The sequence below is a fragment of the Protopterus annectens genome, chromosome 6.part1 (assembly GCF_019279795.1).
Source record: "Protopterus annectens isolate FY-2018-M chromosome 6.part1, PAN1.0, whole genome shotgun sequence".
Classification (NCBI taxonomy): domain Eukaryota; kingdom Metazoa; phylum Chordata; order Ceratodontiformes; family Protopteridae; genus Protopterus; species Protopterus annectens.
Window position 1 is genome coordinate 36,342,335 of NC_056738.1, and position 21,055 is coordinate 36,363,389.

The 21,055-nt window shown below is 37.9% G+C and overlaps 1 protein-coding gene across 2 annotated transcripts in view; it reads left to right on the plus strand.

The window, feature by feature from the left end:
- IFT172 (intraflagellar transport 172) overlaps positions 1-21,055 on the plus strand; it is a 3,348,311-nt gene that overhangs the window by 1,393,463 nt on the left and 1,933,793 nt on the right. For both annotated transcript variants that reach the window (XM_044075467.1, XM_044075468.1), the window contains exons 21-23: positions 719-796; positions 909-1,157; positions 6,263-6,341. In XM_044075467.1, coding sequence (XP_043931402.1) covers positions 719-796; positions 909-1,157; positions 6,263-6,341 — 406 coding nt within the window. The remainder of the gene's footprint in view (positions 1-718; positions 797-908; positions 1,158-6,262; positions 6,342-21,055) is intronic.

Here is a 21,055-nt window from a genome sequence, read left to right on the forward strand (position 1 = left end):
TTATATAGGGTTCCCTGGTGAAACTTGCATTTAAAAAGCACTGAACATGACACGTTATTTTATTATTTTTTTACTTCTTAGTGTGGTGTATGCATTTATTTACATTTTGTTGACAGGTTAGTCTTACTAGGCATTGCCCATTTTCAGAAGAGACCTGGAGAATTGAATATTGCAGTGTATTCCCAGTGACAGTAACACATAACAGAAAATTGAATATTGCAGTGTATACATTGTCACTGACATATACACTGAATTTGTATGAGTAACATACCAAACACTTATGATTTCAGTAGACCGCAGAGGTTAGCGATGTACAGTTATTAATAGGATAGAGACATGATGGATGAGATACGTGAATGACTGATTATTATGGAGATGCTTGAATAGGATGGGAATAAGAGGAATGTCAATTGAGAAATAAGACAGAGAGGCAAAATAAGGTGAGGGTGTAATAGAAAGGTAAGTGATAAGCATCTGTCAGATGTGAAAGTGATGGCTGGTTGGTTGAATATTACTTTTAAAGTAAAATGTAGATTGACCCTGGATGGAAGCAAGTGCTTGCCATGCATGACAGTTTTAGTAGGTTATGTACCATTCTGCGTAGAACATTGTAGAGTAACATTGAAATTAAATTAAATGTTACAGTTACTTGGAGTAGGACTTGCTTATTGTACAGTGAGATCATGGTTTGAAATTATTTATTTTTATACCTCCATAGAATGCTGTGGATGAAGCCATGGAAATGTACAAAGAATTGAATATGTGGGATGAATGTATTGAAGTTGCTGAAGTCAAGGTATGTCTTTTACTGTAAATATAGTCCCTACATTTTTGTCTGTACTGTTTCACGTGCATTAACTGGTGTCAGGCTGAGAGAACTCAAATGAAAGTGTCTTATTTCTGTTTAGAACCATCCTGATCTTGAGAATCTTAAGCGCACATATTACCAGTGGCTTATGGACACAGGCCAGGATGAGAAGGCTGGAGAAGTGAAGGAAAGTGAAGGAGATTATATCGGTGCTGTCAATATGTACTTGATGGCAGGTCTTCCAGCAAAAGCAGCTCGATTGGCAATGAGCAGGGAAGACCTTATGAACAACAGTGATGTCATCCTTCGTGTTGCTGCTGCTTTGATAAAGGGAGAATTTTATGAAAGGGTGAGTATTATTAGTTAGTTCATTCTTAGATTTCTATAAGATTTTTTGTGATGCTTTTATGGAAATGGACAGGAAAAATATTTTGAGTGCCTTCTGCTGTACTACTTTGTTATTCCATATAGTCTGAAAATGATATGTAATTTTCAGGGTATTCCCATAATGCGACTATGTCAGTAGAATATTTAGAAATCAAACTGATATCAAGAAGCTGTCTGAATGATAATTTTTCTTTTTCCGTTCTCTATATATCTGATCTGATCTTTGAGGAATGATTGAACAGCTGACTGTACTTTTTGTGGTGTTTATAGCTCTTGGCCTCTTATTTGCTTAATTATAGATAAAGTAAAAAAATTGTAGGACAAATGTGAACATTTGACATTATTAATTTAGAAAAACAGAATACAATTTGTAAAATACACATAAAAATACACACATTCTGCAGAATAAGAAATTTGAAACTATGCCTGATGCTATTTATTGACTTTTTTCAACTCTAGCTTTCTGTTATAGTGTGGTATCCCATATTACTTATTTTGTGTACTCAGTCTATGTTAAACTTATTGTGTTGGTCGTAACCCTGATGATCAGGTTGACCAGTTCCCAGTCCCTTATCTGATGAAGCAAGGTAGTACAGGTGGCTTTAACTGACAGTGGTGTCCCCATGACAGCCCAAAGTAGGGTTATCATCTCTTAGTACTTACCCCTTCTCATGTCCCAGTATCTATACTAGCTAATGCACACCATGAAGGATGATTTTGGAACATCACTCCCTCTGCCCTAGGGCAGCACCTTCAAAGCCTTCCTGTGCACCTAGCCCTGCTACTGTTACTAAGCCCCAGCCTTCACTACAGCCACTGAAATAGCACACCTACCGGCATGTCACTCATTCTCAGCCCTAGATGTAGGTGGACAAGGTTAGCCTCACCACTCCTCTATCTCTCTGTGCCAGCTTCAACAGGTACCCAAGCTGCTGCTTGAACTTGTTTGTCTGGGTCATAGTCAGGCTCAATCAGTGTGGGGTGAAATCCTCCCACACCCGCATGCAGGAGGCTTTGCCCCTTCACCTTTTAGCTTTAATGTATTCTGAGTTCAGACAACTTCATAGTATGTTAAGGAATTTTGATGAAAAGGGACATCACTGAAGAGTTATTGGTTGATATGAAAATACCTTAGAAGGCATATTAGTTTGACATGTTAGGACTTAGGGCCTTTTGCTTTGTGTTTTATCTGTCCACGTTCCAAGGCTTCCTGGTGGAAAGGGTCTAGCTGCTCTGAAGCTCTTTCCTGAGTCTGAGATCAGGAAAGATTATTTATTCACTCAGGGATATACCATGATGGTGCAACGCTGCCCTTTAAGGTATTTAAAGCCTACAGTGGATGCTTTAGCTAGGGTAGCAGGCATGGGCATATGTCTGTGTTAGTTAGTCTTGTTGTATTCTTCCCTGTGGAAAAATGAGTTGAACACCCTTTTGCTGGATACTTCCTTTAACATGAGTGGACTTTTCAGGTGGGAGCTTTAGTCGCTGATTGATGCCTTCTTGGATGCTAAGTGGCTCCCTGACATGTCATTTGGTCTCCATTCCTGCCAGCTGACTTCTTGCACATCTAGCAGGAAAAGGAGACCCTGCATCTGTAAAAGGAGCAAGACAAAGCATTCTTAATTGGTCCTTGCTTCCTTTACCTATTCTCCGATAGACTGCTTGTCTAGTCCCCTCTCCCAGGGAGTTGGGCAGCTCTCCATAGCTCCAGAAGGCCTTGTTCAAAATGGACTAATGGTGTACTGCTTCCTCATTTCAGGTGGCCATTGCCTTAGAACTTTCTGTTGGTGGTGGTTAGAAATGGGTGAATCTCTTTTGCTCTCCATCCTAAGGGGTTAACTTGTGCTTTCCAACGCTTGGAGTTCTAAGGTGTGTGAGTGTGTGTGTGTGTGTGTGGGGGGGGGGGTTACCCCCCCCCCCGGCTCCACATTTTTTGTTACATTTCATTCAACAGTGGGGTGCCTTTCATTTACTTACCTTGTGGACCCCAGTCCCTTTGTCAGCTGGCTCCCTGCCAGCCTTCTAAACTTTCTTCCTAGGTGTGTTTTATTTGGGATTTGTGAGATAAGACACTCTTTATTTTATTTATTTGTTTATTTATTTATTCAACAGTTGTTTATAGTTGTCCGACTAGGACAGAGCCATTTTCAACAGAAGCCCAGGGAGAAACACTCCAGATACGTCTTTAAAGTGTGGCAGGACACCGGAGCACCCAGAAGAAATCCACTCGTATGCAGGAAGGACATGCAGACTCCGTGCAGAAGACATCCCAGCCAAGAATCGAACTGAAGAACCTCTTGCTGTGAGGTGACTACGCTAACCACTGCACCACTCAGACTTGATTGCCTTGATTGTAAGACTCTGCCCTTCCTTGTATGGTGCCCTTCATCTTGCTTTGGTTGATGATTGGAGGCACTGGGGATTGGGTCGTGTCTATTTACCTTTCATATGGAGAGCTTGGTGGGAGGTACATAAGGTCAGTGGTTTTCCAGTTGGCTGAGGCAGAGTCATCTATCTGAGATGGAGAGGTGGTAGCCTGATGACACACTGTCACCTTTGGGAGAGATTTTGGGCTTCACCTGTGTCCAGTTTGGTTGGTGAGCTTTTTAGCTTGCTCTTTTCTATCCTACTCACATTGAAGGGTCCGTTTCAGAGCTCATGGAAAAGGCTTCTGTCACGTCCTATGATAATGAGCTTCATTCTTGGGAGTCTGTGGCTTCAGAATGGGATTTGACCACAGCATTGTTCTTGTGATTAGGAGCTTTTGTCACCCTCCCTGGTCCTTTCCCTTGTTTGGATGTGAGGCAGTTTCTTGAGGTGGGTTCCATTTCCACATTGAGGCTGCAGGACCTTTTACCTGGAAATTTCTCCTGTTACCTTAGAAATATGACCTGTTCCCTTTCCCACAGAGGTGAGTTTCCCTGCTTTCAGCTGTTTCATGCCTTATGCTTCATCAAAGTCTTATGTTATCCTCCCCTAGCAGGTTGAGATGGTGGGATTAAGGTGTTGGATCTTACTGGGTTAGGAATCTTCTTGGTGCCTTTCAGGTTTGTTCCTTTTTTGTGCTTACACACTTGTCTTTTTTTTTTATTTTTGGCCAGGACCCAATTCTTATTGGCCCTCACACCTTCTATCCTGGGTCTGGAAAGGGGAATTAGGAGCTTCAGGAAGGCTTTGATTTGTGTTCAAATGGGAACAGTTCTCCGTGGGAGTGATATGTTGCATCTGTATCAGATAGATTGCACATAATGTAATCAGTCAGCTAACTGTGAGCACCTAGTGGTCCTGCCTGCCCCACTTAGCTGGAGGCAGTTCTTACAGTTCATTTCAGGTGGAAGAGGGCAGAATGAGAACTTGTTGCCACCTGGTAGGTGACACCCATTCCTTGAAGAGTTTCTCCCCTCTGATGTGGGGTCTTGACTCTACAGTGTGAAATTTCATCTTGGTGTTATTTATTCTTAGCAGCTTCACCTACTGGTAGTGTCCTGATTCTCTGGGTCTAATGGAGGAGTGCTTTTCACTCCTACCTCCTTCCTTCTCCATGCCTTTGTTGCTGTTGTATGCTAAGAAGGATAGTTTTTTTTACCCTTTTTAAGTCTTGTTATGCCAGTTCCCTATGATGATCAGGGATTGGCAAGTATGAGGAAGAGTGCTCCTGACTACTTAATGCAGCATTACTTCTGAGACAGGTCCCTCCAGATTGGTCAAGGATGGATTTGTTTTTTTCCCCATAGACTGGTAGAATAACAGGCTTTCAGTTCTCTTCACCCATAAGTAAGGACTATTCTTTAGGCATTATTTGTTGTTATACCCTTCCCCAGGCTGCAGTTACATTTATTTTTCCAAGAGTAGCTTCTTACAGGTCTTACTTGGCTGCTCTTTACAGGTTCTGTCACTGTGTCTGGGACCCACAAAGCTCCCTTACTTGGTAATCTTCTCTGCTGTGGCCTCAAATGTAGATGTTTTGGTTTGGCTACCTCGGTACTCAGCTTTCTTGCTGGCCCTGGTATGGTTCTATAACTTCTTTCACAAGGATAGTTTTAGTACTTGAGAACTGGACTAAGCTTTTCCTATGGCATTTCAAACCATAACCCTTGAAATGCATCTCTGTGAGCTTTGGTACAAAAAAGGGTTTCCTCAAATACAGAAATAATCTAAACATCATTACTCCAATGGGAAAACATACCTAACCCACAAACTCGGTGTATTTACATGGGGCCAAGCCCCTTACCACACCCCTTCTTTTATTATTCTTTCTCTGTGGTCACTGAACTTTGGAAAAATAGTAATTGATAAAAAAGGTTTTGCTTTTTTGCTAGTCACCATGGCCTAGCAAGAAAACAAGCATGTGAAACATACCACTGAACAATGATGCTTAAGTAAATACAATCTGAGCAATTTATGAATGATTACCTGAGGAAATACCATCAGCCTAACAGTGGGAGCCATTCAAGAGAGTTCTAAGTGTTAGGAGTAACAGGTTAGCTCTGCCATAGTTATTAATATGTGAACATGACACTCCTTAATGAATTAGGAGTAGCCTCCCCATTTCCTTGCTTGTGTGTAGTTCCTCCAACTGGCAATGACTGTTAGAATCCCATTAAGTCAAGGAAGTATATACTTATATACCATTTATTAATAATGGAATGTCAGATCTTCAGTTTTATTCATGATTTATGGACAGGTGTTTTCTAGTGTCATTGGTCAGTCTCCAGCAATGAACACTTTAATGTAGTCATTAAATTAATTATACCATAATGTGTAGAGAAGTATGTCAGTCCCCAAGCACAAGAAGTTCCAGATGAAAATATCACATACCATTTAGTGACTAGAATAAATTCAGTTGTAGACCACTCAGATAGTGGCCTTTTCATGAATTAGTTGATACTACAAGAATATATCTGTTATTTTAGTCTGTGGATGCCTTAGGTAAACAACATAGCATAAAGAATCAGAGTAGCATATTTATGTTACACATGCCTTGTGAAAAAGGCAAGATGTTGTATTTCTTCTCCTATGATGTGTATTTCTATACACTAATTTCTTGTGTTTGTGTTTATTCAACAGGCTGGAGATCTTTTTGAAAAAGTTCGGAATCACCAAAAAGCCTTAGAATGTTATCGTAAGGGCAATGCATTTAGAAAAGGTAGGTAGAGCAATATGTTCAGTGTATTGTGACAACTGTCTTGTTTTTTACATTGTACCATGGGAAGCATTTTCATAATGCCTCTCAGCACTAGAATTAGTCACAAAAACAATGAATACTTCAGTGTTGAAAATTAATGTGTTGAATTGAAGACTGCTGTAATTGGATTTAAACAAGTTTGTTGTCCAGTACATCTGCATGTTGATCTCCAATAACATGTATATTTGAAATGCATCTATGTTCGAAAGACAGATGTTTTATTCATTCATTGGTTAAAATTCTATTATTTTGAAATCTGTCCTGTCTTATTTCTTTTACTTCCTCCTATACCACTTTCTCCCGCTACATACTTTCTCCCTCTACATGTATTTCTTACACACCTCTCTGAGACTACCTATCTACCTTTTATATTATAGTTACCTAAACTGGGTTTTCACTGTCCTCTACTCCTCCTCTCTGCTGAGAATCTTCAGATTGGAAAGGTCTCCCTGGCTAAAAGTCCCATATACCTATCCAAGAACTGGGTCACCCATAAACACCAAGATAAAAATCTTTTACCTGGCTGTACATACATCTCCCATTATTTTACCATTATACAGAATAACTGACTTATTGTTATTACATTAAAAACAATTTAATTGCATTAATAAGAACTATAAGTGCATTAAGTGCTATTTTGATTGTTGCCTAACACTGGTGTGCACACAAACCTCAGTCACCCCCCATCTGTCTCAGGGATCCTTTCTTAACACTGCTTTCTCTTCACTTGTGCTCCAAAGCCATATAGACACCCACCCCTGTCTCCCACTATATTCTCTTTATATTTAGGACTTTCTAAAATTTACACTCCCCTCAGACACATTCTCCCTTTTACCTGATCCATTGCCTTTGTGCCCTACTCCCTTAAGACATCACTGATAGTTTATATAATTCTGCTGTCCACCGATCTCTGCTCTGCCCACTACATTTGTCCTCCCTATGTTTGGGCTCACTCTGCTACCCTACCCCACATTCCCACCCACCCCTGTACTCTTTACATTTATAGCTGACCAAGGTCCGCCCACCCTCCACACAACTCATCCTCCCCCTCCCCTCCAGCCTATCAAAAACTCCATGCCCCCATACCTACTTTCCTGCCTATCACCATCTCCCTACTTCTTCACCAACTTTTCATATTTCATCTAGAACTCCTCTGCCTAAACAACCAGTCCATTAGCTGCACCTTAAAATTATTCCTCATTACCTTACCAGCAATATTTCCCACCTTAAACATCCCCTCACATTATACTTCCATTCCTCTCCATTCTACATATATAGACTGCTCTCCATCTTTATCTACCTTCTTCACTTTATCACACTCTTGTTTGCATTTACTATTACTCTCTACACTACTGCCTTACCTGTCTTAGCTCTCACTTAGTCCCTCTAACACTATTCCCCCTTCCCAATTTCTCTCACCCCGCCAACACTCAGAACGCTCTATACACTACCTCAACCAAACTAATTCAACTCCCCATCTTCACTCTTAATTCTGTTCTCCCTACACTTTCATCAACCTTACCATCTCTTCACGCAATCTCTTTTCACCCACACCAAGTATCTAACTCTCTGCACTGCTCCACCACTTATTTTAATTCTATCCTTCCTCACCACATAGCACTTCCCTATTTATCCCTCCCCATCTCCCCTACCTCCATTCACCACACTCTGTACTCGCAAACCCTCTATTCTTGTTGATTGACAACAATCTGTTAAATGGCTCTCCTCAGCGTCTCCTTTTCTCAGCATCAAAATTGGCATTCTTCAAGGGTCAACCCTTGGTCCCTTATTATTCAGTATCGTCACTAATTACTTACACTCCTCCTGTCTGGACTCCTCTTTTATACAATATGCAGAAGACTCCACAGTCATTTCTACCTCAGACTCCCTCTCTGACCTTCACCTCCTCACCCAAAACTCCTTTGACTCTATTGAACAGTGGCTCTCCAAAAGCCAACTCATCCTTAATCTTAAAAGACCAAGCTTCTTCTTTTATTGCCTAAGACTCTCTCACATCTGAAACCTACCTTCTCCATTACTCCCTTGACAACACTGTCATTAATGCTGAAACTCACACTAAACTGCTCAGAGTCATCATAGATGGCCAACTCAAATTCGACCTCCATGTCCACCACTGCATCAAAAAAACACATCAAAAACTGGGGCTACTTTATTGAAATAGCAATTTTTTTCAGTAAAGACTCTAGACTTTCTCTTGCCCATGCCTTCCTTCTTCCCAGTCTTCTCTACAGTCCACAAATACTAATTAAGCTTCAGACATCTCTCCTGTCCAAACTGGAATCCACCTATAACAATGTCACAAGATTTACTGCTAGGCATACCTCAAAGACACACCACTGCCTATCCCTCAGTCTCCTACACTGGCTAGAGTTCCCCCACCAACTTCTCTACTCCCAACTACTTATGATTCATTCCTTCTTAAACCGAAACTCTGCCTGTCCTTCTGTCTCCCCACTTATCTCACGCTATACCCCTTCCAGAAGTCTCAGAAGTTCTGACCAACAACTGATGGAAATATACAAACCCAAACCATCCATAGGACAAAATCTCTGTAGCTACACACCCACCCTAGCCTGGAACAAACTACCATTGCACATCAGGAGCATATCACATACACAAGAATTCAAAAGAGCATTAAAATGTTTACTTCAGACCATGACCTTTCACTGTAGCAAGTCTAACACAAATCAACCTCCCTAATTCCATCTCTCTCCCCCCCCCAATCTATTTCCCCTACACTATCACTTTACTAGTATTTATCTTACCCCTGTATTACACTCAGTAATACTCTCATCATTCTCATAGCCATAAACACTTACTAAAATTCTTTAAATTCCTTAAACTACCCACAACAACATGCTGTCTCTCTTCCTTACAAAACACAACTGCCTCCTACTTCTCATACTAACATACCTGACTATGATCTATAAAACCCTGTTTTGTACTTCAGGTCCGTATGTTTGTGAGTGTTTCATTCTCAATGTATATTTTTATTATGCCACTGAGTGCTTTCCCTAGACTGTATAATGCTATTGGATGTTATACATAAATTGTAATTATACATTTTTTATTTCTCTGTGGAACTTATGAATTATAATTAAGCTAATTTGTTTCTCCCCAGGCCTCCACTGAAAAAGGGCACTTGCCTAGTCGAACTTTCCTGGTCAACAAATGTCAAATCAATAAATAAATGTAATTAATTAATTAAATGACGTGACATACAGTGCTTTTCCATGGAAGCCTTGCACATTAATAACTCTGATGTATGTTTTTAAGTCATCCATTAGAATGTAGTAGGGAGATTTTCACAGACAGCAGTACATAACAAAACTGAGCAGTGCAACAAGGCCAAGGAAAGGGCAGGATATAGAGCAAGCACTATTGAAAGTGAAGGGCTCTGGGACAAAGCTTATGCACATGAAACAATGAATACTGCTACAGAGAAATACAGAAATGTCCATTATTGCCCATTTTGCTGATATACACTAAGTGCAGTAGTCACCATTATAAGTGTGACAAATAAAATCACAGAAGACAATGACATATACCAAAACATGAGTTACAAAAGTTTAATGAAATAGAAAAATAAATCCAAAAAGATAGCAGGGTCAGCAGGAATATACAATGAATAGTGACATTTTGATTGTAGTAGAGGTAACTGTACCACTTAAACCTTCAAATGCATAATGCACAATGAAGCAAGTAAGGTATCAACTGTGGCAGTATCAGTTATAGTGGTTACAATTATCAAGCAGCTGTGTTTGACCTCATCCCCCAAATGTATAAGTAATGCTTGGTACATTTACTTTTGTACATCTAGTAACAGACCCCGTCAGTCAGTGGCTGATAGGTTTTATAGTGTATTTTTATACCCCAGATGGACCTCAGAGTATTTTCTCACAGATAGACCACAGTTGCTGGAGGTATGATGGTAAAAGAGGGTACATGGGAACATTTTTTTGTGAATGCAATGAGTTAGTATATTTTAGAAATTCCGTATGTATACTTTCTCAGAAATGTTGAGGGAGCATTTTTTTAACTAAGGAACTGATTCTTTTTTTTAATATCTTTATCACTTAAGACTTAGGCAAACATACAGTAATATAAACAATAAAAAAAACATATTAACATGTTTCCAATTAAATACATTATACATCACATGTTCTTTTTTTATAACTATCATTGGTCCACTACTACGTAAATTACCTCCTGCTTTCCCTATAACTTCCTCCTTCTGGACATTATTCTGCATGTGTTGTTCCCACAATTTCTATTTATTTTTAAGTAATTTGCTCCTTCCCTTTTCAAAATATCCTTATTTCAATTATTTTATCTTTTTTTACAGTATTCACCATTTCAAAGAAAGTTGGTTTAGACTTTGATTTCCATTTGTTTAGTAACTACTTTTTTGGCAGCCGCTATAACTGAACTTAACAAGGCCTTATTATGTCTAGGGAATTCAGATCTTGTGCCCAGCTCAAAAGAATAATTTCTTTAGTTATACCCCTTTGCTCATCCAATATTTCTAACAGATTACCCTGTACAGAATGTTTAAAGTCTGCCAACTTATTACACTCCCAGAAAGTATGTTCTCAGTTACCTTTCTTTCCCATCACACCTACAACATTTGCCATCTACTTGAGGAAGTATTCTTTGGAGTCTGCTTGGGGTATAAAAATATCTATGCAAATATTTCCAAGTAAAAATCCTAAACCTTCTAGATTATATTGCATAGTTGGGAATAAATACATTAGTTCTCACATTGTTCCCCTTATATGCTCCAATAATTATCCCTGTTTACTGCAGCTTCTACAGCATGTAGTCCAAATGTCTTCTTGGCCACATCACATTCTGTTACCTTTCCCTCTCTAGTTATTTGCTCCTAATATCTTGGTTCCTTTGCTGGTTTTCTCCAGTAAATTCCAATGCCCTGTTACCTGTTTTCTGTATCCCTACTTGCATTTAGTCATCCTTGTCAGCAAGATTTCCTTTCTCCATTCATGTGTTGGCTTAGTTCATAGAATACATTCTGTTATTTTATGAATGTAGTATTCTGTATAGTTGTTATTATTCTCCTTCAAGAACTTCATCCAAAGTCTCACTCTATTATTATTTCTTGAATTTTCCTCTGCTTCATCATCATCCCTGAAATTTTCATTTTGAATTATAACTTTCTGCTTCAGTAATGTATACGAGCCTTAATTGCGTAGCTCTAAAATATCCCTTCAAATCAGGTAGTCTTAAACCACCTTATTTTATTTTAAGGCTGAATGAATCCCACTTAACCCTTGCCCTTTTCTCTTGCTCTTTATTACTTATTGTCTATAACTTCTCTCTCTGGTTGATAAAAATATGCTTGACCCATATATATATATATATATATATATATATATATATATATATATATATATATATATATATATATATATATATATATAAAAATAAGGGAACTAAAAATATTTTCACAGCTTGTATCCTACTATCCATAGCCATAACCAAGATTTTCCAGTTTCACAGTTTTTGTATTATCTTTTGTTTAGTCTCTTTCCACATATCCTTAGCTGACATAACATAAGTCTTTTTAACCCATACTCCTTAATACTTAATCATATTGTGTCCCCATAAATATGGGTATGGCTGAACCAATTCATGTGTAGGAATTTTATATCCTGCGAAGACTTGAAATTGCCTTAGAATGCTCCACAACACTAAAATGTCCTTTCCTGGATTTACCAGGTACAAAATAATGTCATCTGCAAATAAAAATGACTTTTCATGATTATCGTACCAATTATATCCTGGAATTTCTTAGTCCATTATTTTCTTTGCCAGTGGCTCTCTATATAAAGCAGATAACAAAGAGGAAAGGGGACACCCCTTCCTGGTTCCTCTGTTCAGACACAACTTAGAGACGAACCATTCCACTTTATTTCTTGGCTCTGATCCCTTAAAACTCTTTCTACTTAACCTTATTTTATCAAGGAATGCAAATGTTTCCATTTCCCTACTCAGGAAATCCCAGCTTACTGTGTCAAATACTTTCTCTGCATCAAGATCCACCAACAACAGCATTATTTTCTTACATTCTGCTTCCTGGTGGATCATCACTGTTCTACTAATGTTGTTAAATGTTTTTCTCCCCACCAGAAAACCACATTGATCTATATCTATCAGTTTTGGCAACACATTTACCATTGTTTTAGCTATTACAGACATAAGCACTTTATAATCATGGTTTAAAAGTGAAGCTAGGTCTAATGGATCTTTAGTGTCTTTGGATACTACAGCCACCATATCTTTCTTCCAAGATGTTGTTGCTTCTCTCATTTTAAAATACAGTTAATCAAAACTTTCCAGAGCTTTATCACTTTCTTCCTTCCTAACTTGCATTGGAATACCATCTGTTCCTGGAGACTTTCTGGCAGATTGATTATACATCACAGTTTTTATCTCATCACCTCCTATCTTAACTGTTATTTGTTGAGCCTCATCTACCTCTAACCTTGGCATAATTAAGTCTTCGATAAGTATTTACATTTGTGCTCTTTCTTGATTTTCATATTTCTCTGCTTTATGCAAATTTTCATAACACTTGTAAAATATCTCTAATGCCTCTACATTGTCTCTGGTTATTTTTCTTGTTATAGGCCCTAGGTTTGGCAGTGACCCTTTCTACTTTCTGTTGCCTTAGCTGTTGTGTTAAATATTTTTTGTGCTCCGGAGTTTTCGAGAAATAGTTGCTTAATAGCAGTCTTTCTAAACTTATACATATTATCCATATACTCCCTTATTTTCTCTTTAGCGTTCTGCATTTGTGCTTGTGCTTGTTCTGTGAGATTCCCTTTTTTCTGCAGTACTATAACCTTTATCAGCTCCTCTAAATAAGTTCTATTACTTCTTTTCCCATGTCTCTATCTTTTATTTCTACTCTATTTTTAAAATCCATATTCATTTTATCCAAATCACTAGCAATAACTTTTGAATAAATTTCTATCTTCCCTAATAAGTCTCAAATAATTTCCACCACCCATTCTTCAAATTCCTCTCTTTTTAACAGATAGGTGGACGAGCATGAGAGTCTTATTTTTACTTCATTAACCTACATTTTGTCTTAATTTTTATTGGTGTACTGTCTGAAATAGTTACTGGATGTGTGTTGGCACATAAATGCACATGTTCCTGTGAAATATAATTTCTGTCTAGCCTAGCCCAGCTATTGTACCTTGGGGAATAATATATAAATTCTCTCCAAGTTCCTACTATTGAATTCACATTGTTCATACCATATATTTTCATACATTTCTTATGAAATCTATCATGTTTTGTTATATTTTCCTTTCTAGGTCCCCCAAATACATCCTCAGTGTTGGCAAACCAAGTTGCTTTCCCCACCTGTAAATAATATTTCCTGCTGAAAGCTACTTGTTTCTTCCAAAAATTTCTTAAGCCCCTAATAGCAGTTTTTGTTAGAATATAAATACATGCCAGCGTAATCCTCCTTTCTTGCTTGTTGCCCCCTTACTACCACATACCTACCATTATTATTCTGTCCCAATTGGGGCACATGTAGCAGGTAGTGTAGTTACTCAGCTTTCCTTTATCCCTGATAGTCTGCTGAATATCCATCCTGAAATCTTTTCTTTATCAAATTCACATTCTCGTTTCTTTCCAAATGGGTCTCCTGTTGCATTGCTATTTGCACTCTGCATTTCTTAATATAATTCAATAGTCTCACTTTTTTGTTTATATCTGTAAGGCCATTTACATTCCAAAATAATATGGCTAGAGTAGCCATTATAAGAAGTTATTGTTCCCACCTGTTATATTTGACAACTTTTTGAATGTGTATTTCAAACTTTTGTGCTACTTGCACACAGTAATGTTTAGTAGGTTGATCTTTTATATGATTGTTTCATGTCATCTCCATTAGAAGCTATGTCACATTTTTTCAAGAGTTACTGTTTTAATGAAAACCCTCAAACAAAAAAATAAACACATATTTCCAGAACACCCCCGTCCCTTATTAACTTAGAACACACACACACACACACACACACACACACACACACACACACACACTCGTATATCTTTAAAAATGAAGTTTAACCCTCCTAATAGGAAAAATTGCCTCAAATCAACAGCTGCAACCACAGGCATTACCTTACCTAAAATTAAAGTTACCCCTACTAAAACAATTGCTACAGCCTGTGCTCCCACTTAGTGATTGCTGTCTGTTCTTTTCTTATCTCTGTTGCCCCCCCAGATGTGAAAAAAACAGCTTGTATGCTTTCAGAAAACATTACCTTTTAGCTTTAAGAAAATGTGCACTCTCTGTTTTTAAATAAAACTAAAGAAGCGTTCAGGGCGGAACATGAAAGCACTTACTCTATGTTGTTTTAAGCTTTCATTTATTAAAGATTGCCCTTACCGTTTGGTGTTGCCTAAGAGTGTTTCATTTCAAAACTAAATTATACTCTCTTCTGCATTGATGTATGAAGGCTGCTAGGCAAGCTGCTATCTCTTATTTACTTATTTCAAACTTTATTGTTTACTGAACTGCTTGCCCTTGTACCTTTTGCATTTTGTATTTCCGTAAGCAGTGTTCAGAAGTCTCAAGATTAATTGCCTGCACCTGCAAACAGCTTGCTTCCATGGAAACATAAGAACAGAATATACAACTGCCTTTAGCTGCAGACTTTTTAACCTGCTGAACATTTGTAAAATAGAAAAAAAACTGATATCACTGCATACGCAAGAAGTTTAGCACTTGTCATGACATTCATCATTTTGTCTTATTTTTTAAGCCTACTTGGTTAAGGAAAACATTTGTTTTTTGATTAAATCAAGGGCATTAATCCAGGCATTCCCCTTTGCAAAAATGAGAGAAAACATCTGAACTCTTCATGTAATATTACCAGTGCATTTTTACATCCCATCCCCTACCCCAGCTGCCCAGCATTATGACATATTACCTTAAACTTGCTTTTTTCCAGTCTTTCTTCTCTTTTTACATTGTAATGCCTGTATTTAAAGGAACAAAAATACTTTAATATCTTTATCACATACAACAGTCACTGAAAAGACTTATCCTTACTCCAGATTTAAGATACCCCTGACTACATACCTCATGTCTGCTTTACTGTATAACATTCAATTTGTATCATAGAATTTATACTGTTAAGAACAAAAATTGTTTTACATACAGTTACCTTTTTCCCATTTGATTGACATTCTAAACATTAATGGCATAAAGTGGGGTGTATGTTTTGCAGTCTACCCTCAAGTTTAACAAAGTCAACAAAAGTCTAATCATTCTCAACCACTTTTTCTTGCAAAATCATATTTCACAAATGTGATTGATGCTTTATAATGTCACATTTATTCAATAATTGTAGTGTTGCTGTTCTTCTTCTTCCTGTTCATCTCCATCTCTAAACATCAGACTCTGGTTTAAGACCAAGGTACTCATGATTTTTTTAGTCAACTCCTGTGCCTTTTTCTTTGTGTCTCAAGTATTTTACTTTGGAACACTGGAAATAGTTTTACTAGCAAAGTCTCTTTGTGAGCTTTATTGTCAGAAGAATGAGAAGCAGGGTCCCCTTCTGTTTGATGGCTTACATTTTCCAGGAAAAAGTATTCTGAAAACAGCTGGATACAGCAGCTTGAATTTTGTACCTGCCGCTCAACATTCCCTAATGTCTGGGATAAATTTGCATTCATTCTGCCTAGCGTACAGTGAATAATCATTTTCCACAAATACTCTACTGTCTCCAAGTTTTAATACTTTGCCCTACTGCTACAGTTTTGTCAGGATAATTACTGTCTGCTGTTCTGATTATATCTTTACTAATACAGATCTTGGCTGCTTTCTCATAGCCAGCTTTAGTGCATATACTTGATGTACCCTTTCAATTAACAGATCCTACTGTGCAATACCAATCCAGTTGCTTATTTATGTTTTCATAAAATTAATACAGTCTGTTCCTTCCAGTTTCTCTAGTACAGCAGGACATCTCAGGTTTTCTCTGCATGCTCTGTCTTCTAACTCTACCAATTTTTGAAACCGCTCTTCTTGATGATTCTCATATTCGGCCAGTCTTTTCTTCATTTCAACCTCTGACTTTTGCAATTTTATCATTTCATCTGACAATCATCTCGAGCCAGGGTTTACACCATCAGGTGGCTAGCCCTGCCACAGTAGTTCATCCATACAACTAACTCGCACATACACTCTTCACCTAGGGCCAATTTAGTCACCACGACCCCTTGTGTAAAATGGGAAAAAGGGGTTGAGGATGGATGAATGAATCGGTTCATTTGAATAGCTAGTTAAAGCTTCTTTATTTTTCCAGCCTTTTGTTATTTGAGTTGATATACTGCTTCAGTGTTATCATTTATTTTAAATGGCTCTGTGTACATTTGATTTATTTTTTCCTCTGAATTACTGGAAGGCATTCCTTGTACCAAAGCTGGAGCTTGAACCACTTTTTGCTGAAACAGCTGCAGGATTCTTCCTAGTCAGTGTTTTCTCTTCACATTTTCTAGTTGACTTTCTTTCAGGTTCTCTATTGTTTTCTTTTTCTGGCATCCAGGTAGTGTGCTTACTGGCCAGTAACTGGGCTTTACTCAGGCTGGCTGAATTACTAGCTTTTATTTCTCATTTTATTTTTTCACACTGGTCAAACTGCAATTAAGCTGTTGATCAGTGTGCAGCCATCTTGGAAGTCCCCTGGAAATTATTCCGTTTTAGATGGGGTATAGAAACTGAATTACATAGACATTGCAAGGCACTTTTAAATGTTAACACTCTTCAAAGGTTCATAGACAACTACTAGACTATCAGTCTGTGGACTATTACAGGCCTAGACAACAAACAGAGGTCGGAATCAAGCCCTGTACCTTGTATTTCTGAGGTAAAGACCTTAATCAGTATGCCACCCCCTCTAAATTAAATACAGGCTACTGCTATATTGTGGACAGCAGTAGTCAAGGTCATATTTGCAAAAGTCCGTATGCACACACACACACACACACACACACACACACACACACACACACACACACACTAGTTGACTGCTGTGAGATTAGAAATCCCTACCTATCTAGCTATGCAGTCTAGAGGACACAGTACTTAACACAAGCACCACTGCAGAGGTCTGCCAAGATAAAAATTCCTAGACAATAGAAATCAAAAACAAAACCAGCTGTAACAGAATTATTCAGTGTTGTAATAGAGAGAAAAAAGTGGTGATGGGATCTTTAGGAAAGGGAAGGTGCAAACTTCATAGAAATAAATGGAATCTGTGGGAGCAATACATATAGATTAGTGTTCAGATGGAGGTGTGATATTTCAGGGAAAACATAACTTCACCAGTTTTTGCAGTGTTAAACTGAAAAATAATTAAGAAAGAAATCATGTTTGTATAATGCATACAAAGGAAAAATCTTTGTAATATTTTTTGTGATAGAATTTGTTCTCATGTCACTATGTAGTATGTGATGTTAATAAAGATGTTTAAAAATATTGGTACTAAAAATATGTATTCAAACACTTCAAAGCAAAACTTCTGTCTTTTGGACTTTGCTGTATACTTGGAATCATACAGATGCCCTCCCATTGTTCCATTTTAAATTGCCTTCCCAGTCTCTCTACCTAAGCTTTTCTAAACTTCTCTGATTCTTATAGTTATCATGCAAGACTTTATATGTCCTGCAAATTATCCCTTTTTTAACACCAGCTACTGTTCTATTCTAGACACATCTAAAAACTCAACCAGTGCTAGCCTTTCACTTAGCACTCCCGTATCCTTTTCTCTTATACTCTGATATCAATCCCTAGTAGGGAAGGTAGTTTCTAACCAGCGTTCCAAACTTTACTTGACCTTCGTCCCACTGTATTATCTTTCATTCTCTAGTTATGTGCTCCCGATACCATGGTTCCTTTGTTAATTTTTCTCCAGAAAATTCCAGCCCCCCCCCACCTATTTCACTACCCTCTACTTGCAATCATTCCTGTTGACAAAATCTCTTTTATTCATTTCTGTGTTGGCTTAGTTCTTAGAATACATTCTTCTTCTTCTTCTTCTTCTTCTTCATGCATATAGTATTTTGCATGGTTGTTATTTGTTTTAAAGATCTGCATCCAAAATCCTAATCTCTTTATTTTTTGAATATCCCCATATTTTGTCATCATCCCTTTCCACTTGATTTATAAACTTCTGCTTGTGTTTTATACATGTGTGTGTGTGTGTGTGTGTGTGTGTGTGTGTGTATATATATATATATATATATATATATATATATAGATATATATCCTCATCCACCTTGTTCTATGAAGATGATCAAAGTATCCCATTTTACTCTTGCCATTTTCCCCTCCCAATTAAATTAATTGAACTTTTTATCATTCACAACTTCACCACTGGTTGACAAAATGGCAGACCCCTTTTGAGGTGTTAGGGTATCTGCGCTTTGTACTGTGTTGTGAGTAGCCCAAATATGTGTTCAGTAAAGACATGGGTCTGACCTTGAGCAGCACTGTAATGATGTTCTGCAAATATGATTAGATGCCCCACTTGTTTGATCAGTAGTAGTTGAAGGGGAGTATCCCTCATTTCCTGCAGTACTTTTTTTTTTGGAGAGATGATTTACTTTATGTCAAGTATAAGTAAGTTGTAGGTGCTGTTGTGGAAATTGCCATGCACCTTGCCTTCCCCGAGTAAGTCCCTGCTATATCTGAAGTAAGGGAAGAGGGTTTACGTACATAATGTTGTTGTTTTTCATTCAGCTTTTTCCCGGTTAGGAGTCGCCACAGCAGAACTCCGGTCCGTTAATGATTGGCAGTAGATTTTTACGGTTTATGTGCATAATGATGTTGGTTTAATTTTTGCCTGTAGAGTTTATGAAATGTGGCATGTGTACATTTTTAAAATGTGATGACACAGTAATAATTCTTATTGATGAAACATAGTTTATAACTTATAGGATGACCTAAAAAATGATTTTTAAAAGTTCCTGGAAAGCAAGAGTTGAAGACACTGTAACAGAAAATATAATTTCTGTTGTCTTGTTGAATTTATAGCATATTATAACACTTTAGAAAATATTCATTGTACTGACTCCATTATATCCCTGTCTGGATATAGACATGTGCTTTGTGTACCATACAGATTGTTTTTAAACACTTCTCATTGCACTTTTTTTCTTTAATCAGTATACTTATTAGTGTAGTTGCCACATATATGATTAAATATATTACGTTGCAGAAGCTTTTAATTTTCTCTGAGACACTTTTATCTTTATTAGCATCCAGGTGACAATGTTTGGTTAAGTTTTTCACAACATTTCCAGGTAAAGAACCCATACATGTCTCTGGATTATCTGTCTTTGATATAGGAGTGTGAGTAAAGCTAGGGGCTTAATCCCAACTCCTAACTTATTTTCTGTTACCACATTGTTAAATCCTTATACTGGAAATAGCTCACATTGATAGCAGTGTATTAATTACCATGTTATTGTTTTCTTGCCATCTGAACAATGGGTCTTGTTGAAAATCTCTGAACTTATGGTTGAATTTGTCAATGCAAACACAAGCATTTAAAGTCTGGAATAATATCTTCACGTTTTGCCTGGTTTTGTATATCTTCTGATCTTCAAGGAATCCCAGTAGCCTGAGTAGTAATCATGCTGGAGTGTTGATACTGCCAGCATGGGAGCTCCTCTTCTTAGCAGCCATCTTGTGTCTGCTCTGGCTTCTTTAAAGTCCACATCTTTCTTATCAGGCTTGAAAGGCTGAGCATAAGTAGGTGTGGTGACCCCACCACCACCACCACCACACACACATACACACTAATTTCCTTTGCAGTGACAGGAACTGAGCTCCACAGTTCATCTCAAACTTATAAGCTGTTGGACTTCAAAGAGTAGTATTTTATGCAATTTGACTTTCTAATTTCTTCACCTTTTTATTGAGTATCATGTTTCTTGTCAGGCTACCATCATTGTCTTGTACAGAGAAGTCTTCTGATTTTTTTTATGATTTCTTTTGTTTGTGCTCCCTGCATTTGACCATAGGCTGATGCTAGGGCCTCTCCTCAGCCAGTGAAGAGGTCAAAGTATCCTGGGAGAGCATCATACTGTTACCAAGGGAGTTGATTTCTACTTAGACTAATTCCCTGTCACAGCATGCACTCATGTCACCCAAGAGGATTGTGTGCAATAGGTTTTCAATTTATCATCCATTACTTCACATGTGACTCAGTCAAAGACCCACCCCCACGCATCCCTGGCCTTCAGGGTTCAACTGTGTTGGTGTGCTTGAGTGCATACCCTCTCACCCAGGGTGGGCATGCCTATAATCAGACTGAGGTCACATGAGGCTATTTTTTCTGATTTACTTAGTTAATAGTTAGAGACTTTGTTTCATAATTGTTGTTATGGACAGAGAGAGTCCCTTTAAAACAGGTAACTCATATGTTTCCCATTGGAACAGGCCAGGGCAGACTGATATTTTGTAGAGCCGTTAACTCTTCTACTTTATAGTGCAATGAGAAAGAGCTCTGAGAGAGGTTTCAATAGAATAAATCTTAAGCTGACCTCTTTGAAGACAGCCACCATTCAGATTGTCTTAAAAAAATAGTTTTATTCATTGAAGA